At 42.9% G+C, this 25,278-nt stretch overlaps 1 protein-coding gene across 1 annotated transcript; it reads left to right on the top strand.

Moving 5' to 3' along the window:
* Window positions 1–264: 264 nt before the first annotated feature.
* pamr1b (peptidase domain containing associated with muscle regeneration 1b) lies at window positions 265–23,715 on the top strand. Its single transcript, XM_035157014.2, has 14 exons — window positions 265–640; window positions 7,580–7,756; window positions 8,810–8,935; window positions 9,486–9,600; window positions 13,346–13,563; window positions 14,211–14,318; window positions 16,616–16,786; window positions 16,939–17,130; window positions 17,355–18,200; window positions 18,285–18,461; window positions 19,469–19,535; window positions 19,683–19,909; window positions 22,199–22,557; window positions 22,688–23,715. Exons 1-14 carry the CDS (start codon window positions 481–483, stop codon window positions 23,249–23,251), a joined length of 3,507 nt encoding a protein of 1,168 aa, XP_035012905.1. The 5' UTR covers window positions 265–480; the 3' UTR covers window positions 23,252–23,715.
* Window positions 23,716–25,278: the final 1,563 nt, after the last annotated feature.

Here is a 25,278-nt window from a genome sequence, read left to right as displayed (position 1 = left end):
ACTTGAATGGCACTGACCTCGAGATTTTTTAGACATGAACAAGTAGTGAAGCGGACATAAATTCTATCACCGCATCGTTTACCTTGAAAAGTTTGGCCGGCACTTAGTGTAGAGCATAAGCTGGTCGTTACACGTGTGTGTGTGTGTGTGTGTGTCTGTGTGTGTGTTTGTGCATGCGTGTGCGTGTGACTGACACCATAATGAGTTAAGCATAAAGCCCTGAAGCCTGCTTTCATGCATGAGCAGTGACGTCGTGCTCGGAGCAGAGCGAGGGGAGTATTTGGGAGACCACTGCAAGTGGAACTCCTTGCGAGGCTGGTCTGTAACCTGAAGCCAAAGAGAAGTGAGAGAGAGAGAGAAACTGAGGGAGAAGGAAAGTGAGAGAGGAGAGAGACAGAGCGAGGGGAGGGAAGGACTGCAGGGCCGAGAGAAGGTGATGTCAGCTGAGTTCAGAAAGTAAACAGAGTTCCAGGCTGCAGCATGATGTCTGCGGGACGGGGACTGCAGCTGGGGGAAACCCACGGGGGCTCCGGCACAATCCCCCGGACCAGCACCTTTATCTCTGGGAAGGAGGGCTGGCTCCTCTTCATCTCCATCTTCATCTTCATCTCATTACCCCAGGGGAGAGCCTGGCCCTACGGTAAGACACCGGCCAAGACTTTACCTTTGTTTTTACTGCTCTTCTTTTTCCTCCCTCACCTTATTTCACATCCTCTTGGTTTATGTTCTTTGTTCTCAAAAAGCCGACATCAGCACTCTCTCCATCCCCTCTTTCCCTTTCTATGCTTTAAAAGCACAACAACGCTCAGAGAGGCTTGTAAAAGAAAACCCAGTGAGAGGCAGTGATGTAAAAAACATACTTTCTTTACAGGCTGCAAAGACGTACAGCGAAGTCTGTCTTTACAACTTGTATTATGTAATACAGAGTTTGTTTATTGTCCTATTTGAAAAAGGACAACTATTCATCGCAGTGGGTGTTTTTTGTGAGAGTTTAAAGTGAAAATACTTTTTTTTCAAAAACAAAACACAGAGTTGGATGTTGCAACAAATTCCTGAAGGTAAAATGAAGCAAAAAAAAGGCTGTTGAATCTTGGCACTTGAGCCCAGTCGTGCTCTCAGGGATCAACATCGTCTCTGATTGTTTACCCTCGGTGACCAATTGAACTGCTGCAGGAAGACGTGAGTCATGTGTGAGTCGATCACGCCGACTGCTGTCATGTGTGCAGCATATACACCGTCTCCTAGACACCTAACCAAACCTCTGCCCTCCGGCTGATTCCCTCTTGCACAGCAACCACGCAGCAAAATAATACCTTCAATTTGTATAGTGGGTGATTGTGGCAGAGGGCTGGGCAGCGCACAGCTGTGTTGAACTCGAATGATTCAGAGGCTTCTGGGAGTTTTACCTTCTCATGTTATTGTCAGCTGAGTCACTGACTCTGCACGGCTTGTCTTGTAATTCGTGTTAAATCAGCTGGTGATGGATGTTTTCTGTTGAGCAACCTTTTCCCTGTTTTTAAAGCGCAGCTGAAGTGTTTACACCCAAATCCCAACGTCATGGAAGTGTTGGTTTTTTGTGTGCGTCTGTGTTATTAGAATCTGTGCAAGTTCTGCTGTCCCCACTGAGGCTTCCTGTTCAGGATCCCCCACCTACATGGATCCTGAGATGCCCCGTTCTTCTGATACACTCTGCTGATTGTGTTTATCTAAAGTCCACAGGAAAGTTGTCAGGGCTTCAGCGGGCGGTCGGGAACAAAGATCAACATTAAAGCAATGACATTAGACTGGAGAGAGATCTGGGCTCAGAGCTTAGTTACAAGAAGGAAAACATGGCCACTGAATGAGCATTTGGAAAAATCACTTGTCAGACAAGTTTCAATTTGAATCCTGAAAACATAAAGTGCAGATCCCAGTCTCGTGTTCGACCTACATATTAGTGTCCGTATACATATCACCATTGTGGATAATACCACGATAGGTTATTTTATTGGGTTTGTGGTTTCCTATAGTCATGGGAAGTTTATTTAAAGCCAGCTACAGGATGAGCACTGGTATCAGACTACATTCAGATACACAATGTTCATCGAGCTCCTCCGGGGGGTTTCCCTTGCCCATGATGGCTAAATCACTGTGACCTCAAAATACCAGACAGCTGCTGTGGGCAGGATGCAAAAGGAATTATACTTTAGCTCATACATGCACACGTGTGCACTCACAGCTATTTTCCATGTGAAATGAACTCCGCTCTGTCAGGAGGAAACTCTTCAGAACTGGATATACAGTCATTTGTCATTCTTCTGTCTGGGACCTTTTTCTGACACAAGTTCTCACTCAGATATATTTTGCAAGTTTTAGGCTGTAGAATTTTTAAAGAAGAAAATGTTATATATATTTATATGTTGTGTCGAGTTGTGTGCTTTCATTATCCAAAATGTTTTCAGCACTTTTCTAATGAGAGGAATATAATTGTAATCAAGGTAGCGGTCTGGTTTAATGCATTTGCCTGTGATTGCGGTGTCTTTGCCCTTTTGCGTATTTGTCAGGGTTGTGGTTGTCTGCATGAGGCATTCTCTCATTTTTAAGCCACGTTTTTTAAATATACTTTTAAACTATGTATTTTAGATTTTTTTGAGTTTTTGTTATCGGACCTAGATCGCAAGTTATCAGAGAATAAAGCTGAGCAAACACATCACAGCCCGAGACGTCCCGTGTCTGCAGTAATGCAAAAACTCAGATTTATTTAATCTGAAACTGCTTTATTCAGTGTTTTTACTGGGGTTACTCACTGGGTCTGTTTGTTTTAAAGAGGAGGAAGATAATTCAGCTCCCAGTAAAATACTCCTTACAGGGAGAAGCTGATTGCAGTGGTGGTGAAGACAACAACTCCCATGAGCCCACATTAGTGCACAGCATCACCAAACTCCTTCTTTTGTTGAGAGACCTCTAGTGAAAGAAAATACATTTTGTGTGTTTTAATTACACTAATATGACCTAATAAAGTAATAAGGAAAGTGAAAGTCTCTCCATTGCTAGATGCCAATATGAGTGTGTGACAAAGTATGTTTTTTTTTGGGGTCAATTCCCAATAGGTTGAACTATTCCTTTGACCGCAGGGACAGATCCACAGCATTGTGTTGTATTTTTGATGAGCATGTTGAGCTCATCCTACAGTTCTCACTGGGCTTCACTCTGCAGCGTATGTCTGGCTTTGTGTGGAGTTAAAAATAGCTGAGTGGTGTGGAGCAAGACAAGACAATATGGAAGCTGATAAGATGCAGTTTCTGAGCAGGGAAAAGCAAGAAACTGAAAGTAAGTGGTTTAAATGCCACAGATATCAGTGTGCACAGCTGCGTCCCTGATAACATTTAGATATCAAATTATACACGTTTTTTTTTTGTGAGGCTCTGAAGGCAGCGCCTGGTTATGAATGGTAACTGGGTCAGAAGTGGATGCTGGTGTGAAATCACAGCAAATAAACAAAGCAGATGCTGACCTTTGAGGTTTATTCTCAGCGGACCTCAGTTGCTTCCAGAAAGTGTTGATTCCGACTCACTGTCAAGGTCAACCTGGCACCTGCAGCACATTTCCAGCTTCATATTTTCACAGAGATACACAACTGACTGAACAACAACGTCCTTGTCAGAAGTCTGGCGTTTGCTGTGGCTCTCTTACAGTTTAGTGGATCTGCGGGTCAGTGAGTTCAGACGTAAAGGTCACAGGACGTGAGTTTCTGAGACTGCTTCTCTTGCCCCAGGTGATAACGACGTCAGTGTCTGGATCCACATCAGGGATGGGCGGCTGAGACATGCCGGCTAACAAGCTGGGCCTGTACAGCCTCTGACTGCATGGAGGCTCTTTGTGACACATCCATCAAGCCATGGAGCTTCTGTCATGATATCCGCATCGTTCCTATTTTCTTTACTGTGGCTTCTTGACGAGCACGTTGGGGCGTACGTTCAGAGGAGTTCAGCATCTGCTATGGAATGGAAAAAACAGATGCTTACTTACATCAGACCAGGAAAGCCAATGAACCCACACAAAACTCTGTACAGCTACAAAACTGTGGGGGATCAAATGTTTGTGATGTGCTGTTAAATTGTGTTCATATGGCTTCGGGCCAGTAGTCTCTCTCTCTCTCTCTCTCTCTCTCTCTCTCTCTCTCTCTCTCTATGACACACACATACTAGTTTTGTTTTCACTGTGGAAACCATCAGACATACCATAACAAAAAGACTGGTTGGATACCAACAGTGCCAGACAGCCAAGAGGCGCAATACAGAAGCAAACTTTGTGATCAGATGTTTTTTATTTTTCTATACACCCTCTATTAAAACTTTGAACACTTCCCTTTTGCAAGTACAACCACAGTCTTGGGTTAAATTACAGGTCTGGGGGAACAGAACATCATGTAAACAATGTTAATCGGCATAGTGATGCTTGTTTTCACCTTTTAATGTTATATTATAGTGTCTGTACATGCAGAAGACACTTAAATACAACATTGTGCTGTTTGCACCAATGTCCACTCGTAGACTCGTCCCTGTGCACGTGCAGCTCCACACCTGTTCAGACCTAAACTGCTGTAAAAATCGCACTTTAAATTGTTACTGTCCAGTGTGTTGTTAGCTACAGGTGTTGACCTGGAAGCCTCGCAGATGTGTTTTTAACAAGGTGGCAAACTTAGCTGGGTTGAAATGAGTGAAGGCAAATTGCTGGGCTGCAAAGTAGAAGCACGGCTAATTAAAAATGACCCTCCAATTTCGTTAACTGGTGAACATTTATTATTGAGTTGAGCAGCAGTCGATGAAAATGAAATAGATTAACTATTAAAGATGCATTTCAGAGTGTGAGACATGTGAGTCACATTTCAGAGAAGAACATAACGGCCTTATCAGCAGAGCTGGTGTCAGCAAACTAAATCTGTGCAGTGTTTTAAGAGTGAAAACGCTGCTGCTTGTGTTTATTACCCTGACAATTGAGCATAGAGGGGGGGAAAGCTTGCTGCAATATGGAAACTAATCATGAGTACATGTCGTTGACTGTCTGAGGTCACACAAAAGATGTTTTTCTATCCCTTGTTATTATATTCTAAATCAGGGCCTTTGAGTAGGAGTGAACCGAGGGCACTTACAGCCACAGGATGTCATTTCTGTGACGAAGGGCAAGCCGCACAGCAGCAAGCCATCTGATGACACAACAGACCATCTCATAAAGTCCTTTGACTCTTTCATGTTTATGTCCAATAACTCAGGTTTCACAAGCTGTCGGGCCAATGTGTCCTTTACAGACCTCAGTGAGGAAACACAGAGGCGGGTGGGAGATGATCAGCACCTCCCAGTCCCCATGTGGCAGGCATCACACCTTATAAACACTGTACTAATAATCATTAGAGGGTAACAAGCGACAGCAGTTCCCAGGCTGAAGAGTCAAACTGGCCAGTAACAGTCAATAATCCCCGGGGTCCAACATATATAATTTGGGTCATGTTGCAATCATAACAAAAGCCATAGTCTGAAATGTCGGAGTAGGTCTATACTGTAATCAAACAATCAGTAGCTTTACTGTTTCATCAGTGATGTTTCATTGATTTTGCTTTGTTTTTTTAACTGGATATGGTGAATCAGGGGGGCGGCACGGTGGCGCAGTGGTTAACACAGTCGTCTCACAGCAACAAGGTGCCTGGCTCGAAATGAAGGCAGCAAGTTCTTCCCAGGTCTGCATGGAGTTTCTCCAGGTGGCTTCCTCCCAGAGTCTAAAGATTATTATTATTTGGAGACTCTAACTTGCCAGTAGGTGTGAATCTGAGTGAATGATTGTCTGTGTCTGTTGGCTCTGGGATCTACCCTGATTGGCTCCTGCTCTCCCAGCAACCCTCAAAGAACAAGCGATATAGATGGACGATGTAGTGCTGCATTGAATTTGATCTTTATTGGAAGCGTGGTGAATCTTATTGGGGAGTTTGCAATAACAGACTGGGATTAGGACGAGACTGTAAGTGTGAATATGAATTAGTTAGTTAGTCTCTGTGTGTTTCTTAAATGTTTTCCTTGCTGTGAATGAAAAGAAAATCTCTTTGCACTCACAGTAAAGTACATAACTGTTCCTTCTCCTCGTCAAAACAGACTTTCTCTCAGCACGCAGGCCGTGCTCATGCCTTGGATGTTTGTGGTTATGACATATGGTCAAAATAATGCACACTAAAAAACTGAAAATCTGACATCTTACATTCATTTTAACCGCAGTTAACTATTACCGGTGGTTGTTGTGGTGGAATGGGCGTTGTGAAAGTGACGGGTTCGTATTGGCCTCATACTGATGGACATTTAATCCGTCCTGAGATCCACCAGACGCCATGGCACGGAGAGGGCAGACTCGCCCACATGTTGTTACTGGCGTGCTGAACATCGTTTCAGGGTATAACACAAATAAAGCTGAGCCCATGCTATCCAAAACAACAAATGACCCCAGCAACAGAGGAACCATAAAACAGCCTGAAACTGTTTTATGAAGCACAAACTCTGTCCCGAGGAAACCCGTGATAAACTTGACCTAGTGGCGTTGCACAACCTACTTCCTGTGTGATTAATGTCAATGTGCAGAGCCAGAGAGAGAGAGCTGCAGAGGAGGCCAGATCCTCGCTGGACTGAGATACAATTTATGATATCATTTATGTAGAAGGGCAGTGCAGGCGATACACGCTATTGCAACACAACAAGCGACCGCAAAGAGATTATTCATGTGTTGCTTTGCATGCCTCTGTCAGAAATTCTTCGTTTCCAAAGTCTTACGTAAACAGTAAATAAATGTAGCGTGCAACAGCAATTTTGCAAATAAAGCCAGCATGAGTGTGTCTGGCTGTTTCTCAGTGAGGAGAATTAATAGTGGGAGTCTTTTGTTGGGGCCAGAGAAGTTATCGTGATTGCAGGGTACATGCAGACCACTGCAACGATGCGGTGCCAAGTTTAAAGTGCAGCTTCTGTTAGTTCTCAGTCCACATCTGCCAGGAGAGAATTTCCACTTGTCTGTTTCAGCTTAAAATCGATTGTTACATAATTATAACCACTCGGGCTCAAAGTTCCTCAAATTGCTGGTTTCCACTCCAATTAATCATCACATCTTTTGGGTAGAAACTCAAAAGAAGAAGCTTGATGCACTTTATGAGAAATTATTTGATTCTCTTTTCCTTGGGAGCGACTTAATTGTTGTACTTTGTTCTCTGATCTAACATAGGATGAGAACACGCAGAGGAGGTAAAGTATTGCGACTCGCGGCCCCCCCTAAAGAGGAGCTTGCAACCACACGGCAGTGGAAATAACCAGAGAGCACGGTGAAGAGCAGCAGCTCGGATAAACACTGAACTCGCCAAAATCCTTCCACTGCTTTTCAACCTTCTGCTGACCATGACCCATGTGTGCTCACACTTTCCCACAAGGCCAAATATATCACATCTGATGTCTTTTCTCCATGCTTGACTCATCTCTCTATTTCTGTCCACTTATGAAGCGATGGTTACATAAACTTCCTTTTTTTTTTGCGTGAGACTGTCGAGTTGCTGACTCTGAGGTGTCGTCTTCTTTAGATTACAGGTACTTGTACAACCACTGCCCGGGCCCAGAATGGAACGTCCTGTGCAGGGGATGCTGTGAGTACGACGTGATTCGCTGCAAGTGTCCGATCCAGGGGACTCCGGTGGGCTACGCCGTGCCCTGCTGTCGCAACGCCATCAACGAGTGTGACCCCTGCATCGTCCATCCAGGTATAGAGACTTAGTGAGCACGGAATAATCACTCCGTCGTCTCACTCTACTTTTTAGTTGTCAGAATTAAGCACTCTCTTTATTACGTGCACATCTGTTCATTTAGCCTGTGAGAATTTAGCGTTGAATATCTGCCATCAGACTCCGTGCTGCCTATCAGCTGCACAGCTGTTTGCATTGTAGCCTGACAACCAGTGCGACAGAAAGAGTGAAAATAACTTCTGTATCTGTGTCTGATCTAATTTCCTGGCTAACTTCACATCGACTCCCTCGCTAGACTTACTGGCAGAATCCCCGTGAATTGGCCGAGAGGGAGACTGTGATCACACTTCCAAAGAGGGTTGTAAATCAGTGTGTTTTTTATGCTCACAGATGAGCACATCATTGTCTGGTGTGAAGCATGTACGGTGCATAAAAAGACTACAGTCACCTGGAGACGTCTGCACGACATGTGTTGCGGCTCATGTGCTGAAACTCTCGTTTTCTTCACGCTCTTTCCCTACATGCCGTTCGCCTATAGAAGTATGTCATGTTGTCTTCACAGCTTGAATACTCTCATGTTTTGCTTTATGAGAAAAAAAAACAGCTGTTCAGAATTCAATAGATACTTGTACGTCACGTTTTTGCTGTAAAACACGCAGAAAAATTTACCCTCGAACCTCAACGACCAATCATAAATCCCCATCTGTACGTCCTCAGCGCATGTTGTTGTTAAGATTCATACCTATGCTCAGGTTGAATGTTGCTTTTCAACTCTCGGCGGACAGAGCAGCCTCTTAAGTGAAAATCCATCCCTCCATGAAACCATTTCAGATGGTTTTCTCACCGTTTCTATTTTAGGAAGCAGCTGTGGTGGTGAAAGATGAGCTTAATGAGTTTACCAGAGCTAACGTTGAGGAAATGTATGTCAGTGCAACTTGTGCCCAACCCTGACAAACAATAGCAGCTCTTTTGTGAGACCTAATGTGATTTGTTTGTGCCTGTTGTCTTCTGGCTTTTTTCAGTCTGGCTCCTGCTTTACACCAATTTCTCTCCTGGCTCTACTTCTTTCAGGTTGCAGTGTGTTTGAGAACTGTAAGCGCTGCAACAATGGGACGTGGGCCCCGAGGGATGACTTCTTCATTAGAGGCAAATACTGCGCCGAGTGTCGGCCCGGCTGGTCTGGTGGAGATTGCTTGAGTGAGTCTCTTCACTCTCCTAATTACGGATCCTACACGGCTTCGCTATAAATAATTTCTCTCTATAGGCTAAATGAATGTACTTTCTTTGCTTCCCTGCTGATTTATCTCCTGTGCCAACTTGGAAGGCGGCCATATGCCCAGGAGATTTTCCACGAGGAGCTGAATGACAAGTCAGAGTCAACATTCAGGAATCCCATAAAACAATTTAATGTGTTACACTTGGACACTGACTATAGCGCTCTCAATATGGAAATATTCCGCTACGGGGCACGAGAGGAATACATTTAATTAAAAGCAGGAACCTGGACAGGCAGCTGGAAGTGTTTGTCGGCCCAGTGCATATTGTGTTTATGCTTGTTTATGTCCATGAACACAACACAGGACATTTACAGGGCCCTTGGAATCTTAAATGTAATTACCTTTGGTTCGAATGGTAACCAAAGCAGCTCAATGTTTATGGCTAGAATTATAATTAAGCTCTAATTTACAACTGCTGCAATTTCAATGGCTCCCCATCGCTACACAACGTAAATTCCTGTGTGTTTCAGAGTGTGGGGGAGTAATCCGTAAACGACAGGGCCACTTGGTGCTGGAAAGTTACCCCAACAATGCTCGGTGTGAGTGGACCATACAGGTGGACCGGCCCTTCACCATAGAACTCAGGTATAACAATAAACTGTCTATTTTTATACTTGTGTCTGTCCAAATCAGTTAAGTATCAGTATAGTTTAGTGACACTATCTATTCAAATCTTACTACTTAGCTAAATGCCAACATTTTTTTGTTTAGTAGGATTTAACATTTGCTATATTGTACGATCATAGCTTAGCATGTTAGCATGATAATATTAGCACAAATAACAGTCCGATTGGATTCATTTTTTACTTATTTCATTTTACAAAATAAAAGGGCGCTCAGACAGCACATAGTTAACGAAAGTGAAAAAAAATCTTGAATCCACTTGTTTATCCGGATCCGCTCCAAAATGTATTTGGTTCTGGCTTCTTCCTTGGCTCATGCCCCATCCCTCATCAAAATTTCATTGATTGAGTAATTTTTGCATAATCCTGCTACCAAATAAAACCTGTTTTTAGACATGAAGTCTGGAAAATGTTGAGAAAACTAAGAGTTTGCCTTTTACATATGAAGAATACAGCAGGAGATTGTCCAAGCCAGATGTGTTCACAACAACAGGAAATAATCCAGATCATTCCGGAAACTGGGTCTAACTGGAAACCAGCTCTAACTGGGTAGAGCATTTATCTGTATGGCACCACTTTTTCATTTAGAGATCCATCTAGATTTTTTTCTGAGTGGTCGATCAACTGACAGGACGACAAACCAACATTTCAATCTTTTGAATCATATATAAGCATAAAAGAGTCCAGTATCCCACCTGAGGGAACAATCTGAATCTGAATAATCACATGAATTTGCTTTATTTAGTTTTTATTTAATTTACTTCCTGTTTTAGAATTGCTTTAAAACCACAGAGAAGCCCTTTATGTTACACACCAGCCAAACAAGCATAGTTTAAGGACAAATGTGTCTGTGGAAACTCAAGGATACAGGGAATCTTTGTGTTAGTACTGTCCAGGTCACCACAGGTTAATCTGGCATTAAACGATCAGTTTTTTCATTGTCCATCTGTGATAGTTCTTAATGGCTGGCCCACTCAGTCAACTTTCCCCTCGGTTCAGATATTTCTGCTAAGATATACGTCGCAGACCGGTGGCAAGTCGACAACAGCGTTTGGAAACCGCAACACCCCGTTTAGTTTATTCAGGAAAGTTATTACTTTTCAGTCCTGTGATAGTTTTCTATTTCTGTCATTTTCTCCATTACACATGCAGCGTTTTTACAGGCGAGCATTTGTGCAGGGCTTTAACAGAACAAAAGCTCCATACAGTTAAGATTCAGGCTGAGCATGCAGTGCAGATGGCAGCGGTTTGTTGTGTGCATTATAGTGGTTTAATGAAAGATTTTCTCATAAAGCTTTGCAATAAACCATGAACTGTGACATATGTACAGTAGATGGCGTCGCCGAATCCATTTAATAAGGAAACATATCAAGAAAGGCATGACTAATATTTAAACGTTGTATTTTTATATCCTGCAGTTACGACATAAATCCAATAAAACCCCTGAATGAAAAGGCACAGCTGAGCTCAGCGATAGACAGGTGGAAAGTAATTAGTAGGGTCTATTTTTAATATACTTCTTTGTCTTTACCACAGTAAAACCTCATCACAGGCAACATGTACTGAATTACAACTGGCATTAATTGTTGGAGCCGCTGCAGGCTCGCATGTAGCTTCACAGAAAATCGTATTAGTCCATGCTTCCCTGACCAGAGGGTCTGTGATAACGACTACAATTAGAGGATTAGGGAGCATGTCATTGTTTTCTGTGAAGTTCATCAGTCCTTCATGTCTCTTCCCGTCTAAGGCCAAGGGTATTACATCTGAAATCACAGAAAAGAGGGGAAAGGAGACTCTGTTCGTGTTTTTCCTAATCCCGCCGGCAGTCATCTTCATGTCACGCTCGCACTGCAACCAAACAACTTATGAAGGCGTGTGTACATTTCTTCTAACAGTCATTATCGTCACCTAAACTCTCATTTGAATTGGCCCTACAGCCAATCCTTCCAGAGGTCCTGACTGTATTAAAGCACTCAAAGACATGCAGACACATTACCCTGAAATGTCACACCAGTAATTACCAGTGCGAACGACTTGCTTTGGAAGTAATGTTGTGCAATCAACATGTTTATTCAGGGTTGATGGATATATTTTTGAGACGTTTAACGACCGCAGATCTGAAAACACGAGATGCCTGTTTAAACTGGAACGACTGTTAATCGGCAGTAATTACTTTTCTCACCAATCACATAAATGTTACGGCAGTCACATGTGCACTTCTGCAATTTAATGGGCACATAATGAGCGTTAATGAAAACTGATCTCGTAAATATAGGTGTGAGAAAATTCTTGAGAAAGATACGCATCTCTTTTTGGCTTCGGAATGTACTGTACCCTTTTATATTTGCTGCCAAGTGCGCTTCACATCAAGTATTGAGTAATTTTTAAGGTAGTCAGTTCACACAGAGACATTGTGGTATTACTTGCCTTTACCTGTCACAGTCATGATCTCACTCAGGCGACTCTTTTGGGCTGAAGGCTCCATCTCTGAACATCCATGTGTTCATTACTGGTTGGCTAGGGGCCGTTTGAATGACTGAAGCTACACCATAGGTCTTAGGATTTCCCCCCCTGGACTTTATATATATATATGCATGACACGTCTCTTCTTCAATCCAGCAATGAGGCTAATATCCCAGATGTGAGCACTGCCATCTTGCGCCTTTGGAGACTGAGTCTGCAAAATAGCGATTTGGGAATGTAGCTGTGTTAGCGAGGTTGCTGCGCTACAGGTTCTCAACCAATCGCGAGGTTTTACCCGTTTGTATAGCATCAAATAATAAATGAAACCAAACTTACTGGAAAAATGAACACTTGAACATACATCAGTGTGATATGAACTTCCCAAAATGGCAAATGTCCCATCCACTAACATGGAGGAGGCGGGATTTATGACCAATACTTTAGCCAGCCACCAGGGGGACGATCGAGACGCTGTGGCTTCTCTTGTTGGGGAGCTGTCATCAACAGCCGTCCATCTTTATATTCAGTCTATGGCTTCCCCATTGGCTGTTTGTTCTTTCAAGGACAAAATGAAAAATTGTCTGCCTGTTTTTGTCATGTCGCAGGTGAAGCACAGTTTATAATGATATACATGACGAGGACATTTGAACTGAACAGAACCATTGTTAATGCTACACCTGCTATAACCTGTCACACATGTCTGCTGTGAAAAAGGTTGACTGTGGTTTCTTAACATTTTTATCTACGTCCTTGGTTTCGAAAATTGCTCAAGTTCTTCCCTGGTTCTTCTCCCCAGGTGTCAACATCTTAGCTCCCATGAATCTTTGTTCCACTTAAAGAGAACTGTTGACTGCTGTGGTGCCTGGTAAAAATGAGACACATTTAACGCAACATTAAGATCAGTAAGCTACGCAATTGTGGGCAAATCACACTCAGCTGTTAATGTAATCAGGAGCTGTCATTATTGTCCATTACCAGTTTGCTGGCGGGAGGTTTTTTAAAGCTCCGGTACCTCGATGCCAGCTGGTGTGGCACTGCCAAGGAACACAGGTGATCTCATGATCCACAGAAAATAGCAGGAATACAACGGAGCAATCAACAAATAACTTCTACTGTTATTTCTTTCACTTCACCGTCATATTGATAACATTTTTCTTTGTGAAATCAATGAAAAGCACAAATAATTTCCAATGTGGAATATTTTTCTACTTTTCATTTTCATATTCTTCCCTTGGTGCCAACAGGGTTATGATGATGAGTCTGGAGTTCCACCATTCCTGTCGCTATGACTTCGTGGAGGTCCGAGATGGCGACAGCATCAACTCGCGTGTGATTGGTCGATACTGCGGGAGCAACAGACCGGCCCTGATTCAGAGCTCCGGCAACAGTTTACACGTACTCTTTGTGTCTGATGGTTACAAGAACTTTGATGGGTTCTTCGCCACTTTTCAGGAGAGCTCAGGTTGGTCAAATACCAATAACAGTCAAAAACAATAAAAATAATACTAATCATATTAATTAATGGTAATGATTTTTATTTACGTCTACATTAGGACCCTTCGTGATATAATTCAGTCCCTACCCAAAACCCGAACCCCTTTCTGCAGTCATAGCCCAGTAGATGTTTTAATTATTGTTTAATTATATTTGAATCATTAATATGTAAGCATTGATTCTAAAACAGTAGCTCCAGAGTCCAGAGTATCTAACGACAACAACAGATTTCGGCAAAAGCTTACGGACCACTGGCAAAGTTTACTAAAATGTCCTCACTTTCCATAAATGACCTCACTCTCAAGGTTTTAAACTCAAAAGCAGACACACACGTGCACTTGTGCTCAAACTGTGCCCGTACTCCACCCGTGCCAAAGCCAGATCTAGTAAAAGTAAACAGAGACTTTCTGTGTAGAAATGCCCACACATCTTTACAAATGAAAAGTCAACACGACAGTTAAAAAGCACCAGCTTTAACTTTAAATCCCTTAGAGTAACTTGGTGTTTACAGCCATTTTTTGATATACAGATTCTGTCATTCTGCAGCTTATAAATATAACATTTCTTTTTTTGATTGTACCCTAATGACACATGAGTGCATGTGTGTGTTCACAGCTTGCAGCTCCTCTCCCTGCCTGCATGATGGGACTTGTATCCTGGACAGTTCTACCACCTATCACTGTGCTTGTCTGGCTGGCTACACGGGCAAGAGGTGTGAGGAAGGTGAGTCAAACATAACTGAAATTCCTAAAGTTTGATCGTCCTTAAGAAATGCTGATATTTCATATTTGAGGGGAAAAAATAACCTGCAGGTTCTACTCCAAGGGTAGAACTGTGGGAATGACTGTGGGAATTTTCCATCCCATGAAGCACCCGGTGGCACATTTGTACTGACAAATAACAGAATAGATTTAATAGTTTTCATCTGAATCACTGAGATTTACTTCATCCTGAAATCCCATTTTACTGACGGTGACTCAGTTACAAAGAAGAGCTCTGTGGTTTCCCCCCCGTCCATGATCTATAGTCTTGGCCAATATTCATAAGAAATATGAAATAACAAATATGTTATACTGATGAAATTAAGCGGCACTGGGTCAACGAATGTATGAGCTCATGCTGCTGGGGACAGAAACTGGCAGAGGAAATTCATGAAAGGGGGAAAGTAGTCCAACAAATATCTGGAGGTTTATAGCTGAGGTGGAGAAAAAATACAGTATTTCTGAATTTGGTAATTATTTTAGTTTCCTAGTTTCTGAGGATAGTCACTGTGTAAGTCATGTAGGGTACTGCTCCCTCAGGGTGTGGCTGCAGGTATTTTGGCCTTCAAGCTAATTTATTTACGAGCGTCTGGACCTGAACTTGTTTTTTTTTTACCTCCCTGAGATCCAGCAAAAACAGACCTCCTGAACCCATCTCCCGTTTTTCTTTATGGTGTCGTTTTCAGGGCTAAATTCGAGTCTATGAAACTGATGGAGAAACAATTCCACTTATATAACATCTTTTATCCGCCAGGTAGTTTTCATAGGAGGAGACACCTGTTTAATAAAAGGAGGGGTCGGCTGTTTTCATTGCACACAGTGTGCATTCATCTGCATTCAATCCTCAGCTGTTAATTTTAATGGAACTGAGCTGGAACAACACTAATGACTCACATTTTGCAGGGAAAACGTGGTCTACATTTTCTGCCCTAGAGTCGGATGGAGAATTTTAAGTATGTACCTGACATCAGACATATTTTACGTCTGCAATAATCAACCTGTCAGCTGCAGTAATCCTGAGCTGACACTTATTCTGCAAGAGAGAATCTGACACGTTATCACAGAAACTTGAGATAGGGAATAAATTCTCTTTTCCCTTCTCTCCTCGGCACAGTTTTAATCTGTTTTGGAGAGCAGCATTCAGCATAGCTTCCAGGGTATTTATGAAAGGAATAATGATTCACTTACAGTATGTGTGTTCACATTCCACCTTAATAACTCCAGACTCATCTCATTATGTCTGCGCGCAAAATCTGACATGGAAAAGGGATCATTCGGCAAAACACATGAATGCCCGCAGCACTTTCAGGGTTCTTCAGCATAAAATAACAACAAAAACAATACAAAGGTCAGCTACAGTTTACTTCTCTGCTTTTTGGTTGGGTAGCAGATTTCTCAATCCCCCCGAGGGACTGAAGGTTGGAAATGTCGTACGGCACAAACGCCAAGATTATAGGGAGGGTTCCTTGGTTTGGAGCTATAAAACCACAGATCTGACCTGTTTTAAAAATAAACAACTCAGAACCCCCCCTCCCCCCCAAGGGAACATTTCACAGAAAGTGTCTTAATTGGATGATGACTGTAGTGTTAACACATGTGTTTGAGTTCTTGTGAATTCAGTTGTGGGTGGCAAAGAACTGTTCTGCAACGTTTGTGCGCAAATTCGCAATTTGCCATAGAAATAAAACCCATCCACACAGAAACAGCACATCACAACACGCTAAAGGAATTACACAACTTCCCCATTAAGGACGTAGTTCTGTTTGCTGTAGGCCGTCATATAACGGAGCCACACGCGCGATTCCAGAACCACACGACCGATCTTTACTTCCCCACTTCGTAAAAATCCACTTTTACAACACTGGAAAAGTGAACAGCTTTTATTGCATCTACTTCGTCCTCATTTACAAGGTGTGTGTTTACGCCTTTTGCTGTGAGTTGTTCACACTTCACCTGAACGGGTGAAAACTGTTTATCAAAGAGCAGCTAAGTTCGCTGTGGAAATGAAGAGTAATGGGTCTGAGAGCTTTGGTTTGTCGGGTACTTGTCTCACCTGCGAACTCCAGAGGGGAATGAACTCACTGAAGGTTTATTTGTTTGTTTCTTTACAGCAGGGAGATGCAGTAAACTGATGTTAAAGGAATACTTGAAATGCTTCTTAAATCACTTATGCATGCTCCTCTTTTAATTGAAGAAAAAGGAAAGTAGGACAACATGTCTTCATACGTAAACTGTGCCTGTGCCTGTTTTTCCACACAGTGGTGGGATGCCGCAGGCCTCCGGTGCCCACCCATGGATCCACAAAGGGTGTGTTTCACCACTCGGGGGCACGCATCACTTTCCATTGCGACGCTGGGTTCGAGCTGCGGGGGGTTCGTACTGCCATCTGCCTAAGCGACGGCAGCTGGAGTGTGCCTGCCCCGGAGTGTGGTAAGACAATGATGTGAATTGTTTATTCGAATAAAATATGGGGATCTGGAAAAGTCGTGTGTGTGTCATCTGCTCGTAGCTGGATGTCATTCATATTCCCCCAGAGATGCTGTTGATTGTGGAAAAAGTCTGATGTTCTTTCCTGTCTCCAGTGGCAGTGGAAAGAGTCTGTGCTCTACCACGCAAGCCAACACACGGGGACCACTTCTTGGTTTATGGACCCAATGATGTCCTCATTGCGCTACAGTACCTGTGCTACCAACCCTATGAACTCAGTGGGACGTCCCAGAGAACGTGTCTCCCTAACAACACCTGGAGTGGGACGCCTCCTCTTTGCACCAAAGGTCAGTGCAATATCTGTTATTCCAGAAAAAATGGCTGAGTCACTGCAAATAGTTTATTTTGCATCCATTTTTGAAAGGGTAGCAGCTTTTATTGGATAGGAGAAAATTAGTCAGTGCCTAGAGACGTTCAGTGTGATGAGCCAGACTTGAACAAAACAGATTTGCAATCAGCAGCTAAATGACCAATCCAGCAATGATCTTTTTTTTATGTTCTCTACCCACAGTGAATAACACGCTCACTGAGACAGAAAAGGATAAAGACATAGAGATATACAGTCACAAAGATACCGACGAATCTAAAGAGAAGGGCCCAGACAACACTACTGGAAAAAAAGAAAGCGTTGGAGGGAAAGATATAAATACTGAGCATGGGAATACAACAGCAGTCAACACCGAAGATAAATATACCGGGTCCATTCCAGAGAAACCTGTGGCCGAGGATAGGAATGAAGAAGAGCTGGAGGAAAGAAATAATGGGTCACAGAAACCTACTGGGGGCAGCCAAGATAAGGTGGATGGTAAAGAGCAGGATAACAGCCTGAACACAGTTGAAAAGGAGGAAACTGAGGGTGCAAACCCAACTGAGAAAAAAGATGGCAGCCCAGACACAAACCTGGAAACAGGAAAGACGGATACCACCGAGACGGTTGTGATAAAAGACAAAGGACAGGAAGAGAAGGAAAGAAAAGAGGAGCAGGTGAATGGAAAAAGGGATAAGGACAAAGTGGGCCCCAATGATACCAAGCAGGGGACGGTCATATCTGAGGAGGACAACACAGTGGAGATATTTGAACTGGAAATGACAAAGAACAACACAGTTACAACTGATGTGAAGGACTCAAAGACAGAGAATAACACCATAGCTTCTCCAGATCCCGGGAGGAGAACCATTCCCTCTCGAGTCAACATTACTCAGATCACTCTGTACAGGGCTGGAGGTGAGGAAAATGGGAAACCAAAGGAAAAACCAACAATTGAAGAGGATAAAACAGCTGAGAAAACAAAAGAGGAGTTGGATAAAGAGAAGGAGGAGAAGGAGAAGGAGAAAGAGGTCAACCAAAGCTTCTCCGGTAAGAAAAAACCCACATTAAAATGCACTGTTCCACGTTTTTCTTTGACCTTCACCTCACTTACTGTCCGTTCCCCTCCTGCAGAGAAGAGCTGCCCTCCTCTCCCCCGACTGCACCACGGCTACCACCAGGTGGTGCCAGGGTTGGAGCCTGAGACGGTGGAGTTCTCCTGTAACCACTCATACGCTCTCAGTGGTGACACTCGACGCACCTGCCAGGCAGACGGAACCTGGAGTGGCAAACAACCCATCTGTCTCAGAGGTACCGTCATAGCTTTTGTCACTGATTCATAAATCCGCCGTTTGTAGAGCACATACAACATTTTGACTGTTATTTCAATAATGATTAGGAACCACTTTCTAATAAGGTGTGTTTTCTAAAGATTGATAAGTACTAACATACTTCACACTCAGCGTTTCATTACCAAATGATTATCTAATAAATGATCCTGGGTTTCATGTTGTAATGAAACGTGTAGTTCATAACAGCCAGCGTTCTGAAAAGCTAAATGCAAAATAAATGCTAAATGTCAATGTTAAATGCCAGCGAGTAAATGATTCTGCTGTACAGCGATCCATCAAGTCTGGAGCTGTAAATGTTAATTAGTTCTTAATGGATTTTGGTCTGTCGGCTCTGCAGCACTTTACCAAAAGGCTGAACTGTCGATCAGCTCAATTTTCCTCATGAGAAAAAGCTTGTTCTGTACAGCAGCGAAAACCTTGCAAAGCTGTTCTGAGAGTTAGACGAGAAAGAAACCAACAAGATATAAAGTTTTTATTTTAGTGGGCTCAAGATGTGATAGTATGGGATCTTTTTTTTTAAGAACAGAGCCAAGTTAACTGTTTTTCAATTTTTCACTTGTCTTTACGTAAGGTTAGGCTGATATACAGAAATGTGAGTGGTGAGGTAAGGTAAGACAAGGTAGAGACAAGATAAGGTAGCGATAAGATAAGGTAGAGATACGATAAGATAGAGATAAGATAAGGTAGAGACAAGATAAGATGGAGATAAGATAAGGTAAAGATGAAATAAGTTGATTCTATGCTGGGGAAATTCATTTTTTACAGCAGCAGATAGTCAAAATCAGGAAGACAAAAGAACACGTGAAAGTATAAAAAATAATGAAATAGCCTATAAATTATCTAGAGAATATGAACATAAGATACATCAGATCTTCTCAAGCTGTGTCAATCGATTATATAATAAGTACTGGTGTATTTATTGTGTGTGTTATGAGTGTGTGTTCATATATGTGTGTTTATTTGTAGCATGCCGGGAGCCCAAAGTGTCAGAGTTGGTCAAACAGAGAGTTCTGCCACCTCAGACACCATCCAGGTATTTTTAACCACCACGTTACGAGCTGTAGTGATGTAATGATGACTCTTGTATCATTCGTTCAGTTTTCTACACTCACATTCAAAAGCATTAAGAAGTTAATGTCTTATGTACACCCCCTGCTCGCTCTTCCTCCTCTCCCCTCAGGAAGACACCTGTGTTCAAGCTCTTCAGGGCCTCTGTGCTGGGCCCTCAGCTGCAGCCCCCCACTAAAAGCCCCCCGGTGCTTCCCCAGCTGTCCCAGGGCTTCCACCCCCTCTACACACAAATAGAGTACGAGTGCGCGTCTCCGTTCTACCACCACTCCGGCAGTCCTCGCCGCACTTGCTTGAAGACGGGGAAATGGAGCGGGCGTCATGTTTCCTGCTCACCAGGTGAGGGCAGCAGAGGATTGCTAGATTAGGGTACCCACTGGAACACAGGAGAAACACACGGTAGAGCAACATAGTGTGTATTTGATAAAGCGTTGGGCCGTCACAGGTCGCCAGAACAACTCCAGGGTGCCATGGCGTCGACTTTACAAGTTTTTGGATCTGATCCGGAACGATAGGACGTGATTCCTTCAAACCACTTTCTCTAGATATGGTGTATTGATGATGTCGGTGGAGAGTCCTGTCAAAAATCCCCCGTAGGTGTTCAGTGGGTTGTCATCACCACAGCATATGATCACATACTCATCAGAACCTATTGCAGAGCGACAACTCTTTCATTTATCAGGTTTTCCCCTTTAATATGTCAATCATCTGTATTTTATTCCAGTGATTTCACTCCTATCTACAGTGATATGTGGATTCAGAATGAATGTCCACTAGGGGCACTAGCACAGCGGCACTTTCTAAAAATACGGTTCACTCCCTCTAATTGCTGACGTTGAGCAATACCTTGTCAGCTTCTTCGCCCATCTCACAGGGATCCTTGTGAGCCAGAGAGCTGCAGGCCTCTCATTACGACTCTGTGAAAGCTCCCTCAGCAGCTGAGTAGAAATGCCATGAGCCGACATGTTCGGCAGAGCTTTGAGGAACAGAGAGAAGAGTCTGACAGCAGCTTGGTTTCCTCCGGGCTGTGATCAAATGTACAACCAACACACATGTCTCCTGTCGGTTAAATATCATCAACAGCAACATCCGTCAAAATAATGTTGATAATAATATGCTTTATTTTTATAGCACTTCGCTAAATACGTACTTCACAAAAGGCAAGGCAGGGGCATTTTCGTACACAGGCCATTTAATGTGCTTTATGGAAATAAAATAAGAAAAGTAAAGATCAGAAGCATAAAAGAAACACAACAAAGAACAAACTACAAATCAGGTTGTTTAGTTAAAGTGCAGGATTAAGTGATTAAGCTAAGGCCCTGGAGTGCAGGTTATGGTTGGGGCAGATAAAAAGCAAAACACAAAATCAATAAAAAAAGAACCATTAATTAATTAAGAAAAATAGATATAAAATCACTAAAGACTTTCCAGTGGAAGTTTTTAGAAAGGACATAAAAGATGAAGCTCAGTCAGACGAGAAAGTCGTTCCAGAGCTTCGGGCCCCGAGTAGAAAGGATCTGTCCCCTTCATCTTTCAACCTGGTAAACCTCTGTCCGAGGATCTAAAGCAACGCAAAGGTTCATATAGGATAACATTTATTTGAATATAATCAGGAGCCAGGGCCTTAAAAGTGATGGACAATATCCAGTGAGTTGAAAGTGGCTGAAACAGGTGCAATAAAACAGTTGGTTTGCAAAAATCTAAAAGTTTCAACACAGATGTTTGCACTTTGTCCCACATGATGATAAAATATGATAAAATAATGGTGTATTTATGACACAGCAGTTCTGTCATTGATTTCCATGGTAAGTCTCTTTTTTACATAACAGCAGTTCACACTTGTTGGGTTTAGTCTAATACCTGGTTTCATCTGATTTCAAATAGTTTGGTCATACTGGAACAATATATTCAGAACATGGTGGGAAAGACTGTAAATCCATTCAGACCAGGCCCTCCTAATTTGTTTGGTTTGTCAAATGTTTCTACAGCCATTATACACGAGTCTGATACCATGAAACCAATGGTTTTCCTCAGCTTCTTTCACTCGCTGCCAGGACTAATCACACAAGGAAGGAGACTCTTCATGCTCTTTATCTCACTCTTTATCTGAGTGGTTTCCTGCTCTGTGCCGAGTGGAAGGAATCAAACTTAATCAGTATTTGTAGCAATCACAAAATGGCCTGTTTGTTCGGATTCCCAACCTGAAGAGGTGGTGGGTCTGTGGGCAGCTGTAATGAAGGAGCTCTGCACACATTCTATCATTCTTGTTGAAATCTGAAACCTTATCTCCTACATTGAAACATTTTGTCGACGGTACACATAATAAATCAAATATACATTTATATTTATGGCCTATTTAGACCTTTTCTTTTGTTCAGTTTTAAATAGATTCAATGCATTAAAGGTTCTCTCACATTTAACAAGATCGTATGGAAAAACTGGGTGTTTTATGTGTAGATTCATTTGTGCCACTGCTTTGCATTTTGGCAAACAGTGTTTAAAATACAAGCTCAGTGCCACAGCGAGGAATGTTGACACAGTCTCTGTTCAAGTCTAATTTTTCCCTGCTGCCCCCCCCCACCCCATGATCATGGTTTCTCTCTCATCCTGTCACCTCCTCTTCGGAAGTGTGTGGGAAGCATCCAACCTTTGACCAAGAGAGGCCGGCAGAGGCTCACTGGCCTTGGCTGGCAGCCATCTACCGCCGCTCCACCAATGGCGTAAAGACCAAGGTGACCAAGGCAGACAGCCTGGCAGGGTCCCTGAAGAAGGATGGCGGAGCAGGAACTGGCAGCCGCGACCAGGCTGCTGACTGGCAGCTGGTGTGCAGCGGGGCTCTGGTCAACCAAAGGAGTGTGGTGGTTGCGGCTCACTGTGTGACGGAGCTGGGGAAGGTGTATCCTCTGGATGCAGCCAAGATCAAAGTGGTGGTGGGGAAGCATTATCGTGATGACCGCAGGGAAAGTAAAGGTCTCCAACACCTGAGGGTAAGCTGCTTTAAAAACAACACAGTCAGTATTTCACAACATTTTACTTATTACACAAGGTTCAATAAATATTGTTTGTTGTCATATTTCTTTTAAAATTGCACAATACATGTGTCTCTTTGTCCTCTAGGTGGCCTCCATTGCAGTTCATCCACACTACGACCCCAATATTCTCGACTCTGACATTGCTGTGGTCAAGTTACTGGACAAAGCGAGGATTGGGGAGAAGGTCCAACCCCTCTGCTTCTTGGAAAGCCAGGGAGAGGTGACCCCCGGACACGGGCTGGTGACAGGCTGGTCCCCACTGCCCGATTCCAGTTTAGGCGCTGATGAGAAGGCGAGGGTTGGGCTCGTTCGCCTTGCCGATGTGGTCCCTTGTGAGCAGCAGTACGCTCGTAACGGTGTGCCGGTCAGTGTCACAGAGAACATGTTGTGTGCCAGCCAGAAGCCAGACTATGGAGCCTCTAACATATGCCCCTCTGACACTGGGGGAATCCTCGTTCTCCCTGCGCTCTCTGACAACCAGCAGCCCCCTCTGAGCTTTACACCGGTGCAGGGCCAGAACAAAGGGCTGTGGAGGCTCCTGGGACTGGTCAGCTTTGGTTATGACCATGGGGAGTGCAATCCCGACCTTTACACAGTCTACACACATGCGGCCAACTTCAAAGTATGGATAGAGAGCAATATGAAATAAACATCATACTCGCTGACACACCAGGTTCCCCCCCCTATACTTCAAAAATATTCAAATGCCTTTATATCTCACCGTCCTCTCCCTTCAGATTTCTGTTTATTCATCCTTTCTATTCATGTGTTTTTTGGTTTTATGCACAAGGGCATTTTCCTTCTTAATGCAGAAGTAACACTGGACAACACAGTGATCTAACTGAAGGGGGTGCTAACGCATTAGATGTGCTGGGGAATCAACCTTTAACCGAGAAGACTTCAGCGTTCAGGTCCCTCAGCCTGAGGTTTCAGACTTTAAAAAAATGACCAGAAAACCATTTCAAGCCTCCGGCCGAACGATGGTCTGTGTTGCAGTCAATGTATATATGAGTTATTCTATCGATTTATATGACCCATGAGATGTACATATTGTAATGAGAGACTGAAAAATAATGATGTTTTTAATTAAAAAGGAAATGTGGGTGTGGTAAAGCTTGTCAGAGTGATTGCTTTTCATGTGCATCCTGCTGATGAGGAACAGAGTTAATACGTCACGTTGAGACGCTGTGAAACACCTCACTCTTTGCTCCATGAAGAACACAGTGGGTCTGTGTTGTGGAGCAAATGAATCCAGGTCAGAGCGGCACAACGGCCATAAACGGAGCACATTATTCACAGATCAATTCTCGCTTCTGTGCTCAAATTAAATCAATTACTCCCATTCTGACCCTCCTCCATTATTCAGACGTGAGTTTACCTAGATAGAGGCGCTGCAGACTATATTGAGTTCCAAAAAAAAGAGCAATAAAAAATACATTATTTCTCCATCTGTGGGAGCTTCAATAGAGAAGCTCAGCTTTGGTTGTTCTTTTCATTTCATTTTTTGGATTCTAGATATGAATTCAGTTTACAAGGGGCTTTGAATCGAGTAGTAAATCAATGATAAAATAATCAATTTCTTCAAAATGCAATAATGAGAGTGGTGAAATCAAGCGATTCTCTTAAAACTAAATAAAATAAATTGCAATGCGATAAAACATCTGAGACATATGAGAGCTGTGCTGTCCCTGCCTGTGACTGTGACACTTTAACTTCCAAAATGGTAAATAACAGAATGACTGTACATATTGCACAATCCCTCCACTGGTACTTATAGTATTTTTTATATTTTTGTATATTTGTTTCATATTTTTCATATTTATACTTGCACAAATACACCACAGCAAATTCCTGCTTGGCACTAAAACCCGAATCTGATTCTAGAAATGAAACAAATGGGGGGGCAGTGATTTAATGAAATTATCTGAGTCTTCAAGCCTCAGGCAGTAAGATCCAGAACTGAAGGGTCCTGACTGATAAAGCCTGGACATTAAAGTCTTGATTTAGGCTGCAGTCAGAGGAACCAGGATGTGATCTCCAGAGTACAAGAAAATCTGCAGTAAAGCTGTGAGTCGGATAATGAAGACCTTTAAATTTTAATTTGTGACTGATATACGAGCTCCTTTCATATGCTTGCAGGCAAATGGTGCATCCCCCTTGACATGGAACCATGTATGCGTTTATTTCCTCTGATGGGTCGATTTGGGCGTATTTGGAGTCAGTGTAGATCGGGGAGAGAAAGCATGAAATAAAGTGTGTAAGGAGGAGAGATGCAAGGATGTAATCTGTGGTGCAGTGCCTGATCAAAACTGTTTTATAGGAGCATGAGCACCAAAATAAAGCCCTAAACATTAGTGTTATTAGCAATCCAGTGCCACAGTCTTCGTGTCAGGATTCTGCAGCCTGTGTCTTTAGATGTATTTTCTGATCTTTCCCATATTCTGTCGTGTTTTGTCACAAGATATTTCGCTTTTGGAGTCTCTGAGTTTTGTTCATTGCAGCCATACAAATACGACCATTTTCCTCTCTAGAGCTACTACAATAATAAACTTTATGTATATAGCACTTTCTAAATGCTGTAGAGCATATAAGGTTCTACACATTTTCAAATGTTGCTCAAATTCAAACCAAAGCTTTCAGTGAACGTCTCACAAAGGACCTCTGTCAATATCAGTT

This window comes from Hippoglossus stenolepis, chromosome 5 (genome assembly GCF_022539355.2).
Source record: "Hippoglossus stenolepis isolate QCI-W04-F060 chromosome 5, HSTE1.2, whole genome shotgun sequence".
NCBI lineage: Eukaryota > Metazoa > Chordata > Actinopteri > Pleuronectiformes > Pleuronectidae > Hippoglossus > Hippoglossus stenolepis.
The sequence above is the reverse complement of the archived record's forward strand: the minus strand, read 5'-3'. Positions and strand labels throughout refer to the sequence as shown.

What these genes read in the sequence shown, in the direction of transcription:
- pamr1b (XM_035157014.2), top strand. Translation starts at nt 481, where the DNA reads ATGATGTCTGCGGGACGGGGACTGCAGCTGGGGGAAACCCACGGGGGC. An exon ending in TGTGCCTGCCCCGGAGTGTG is followed by an intron (nt 16,787 to 16,938) that starts GTAAGACAATGA and finishes TCCTGTCTCCAG; the next exon opens with TGGCAGTGGAAAGAGTCTGT. An exon ending in GGTCAACCAAAGCTTCTCCG is followed by an intron (nt 18,201 to 18,284) that starts GTAAGAAAAAAC and finishes CCCCTCCTGCAG; the next exon opens with AGAAGAGCTGCCCTCCTCTC.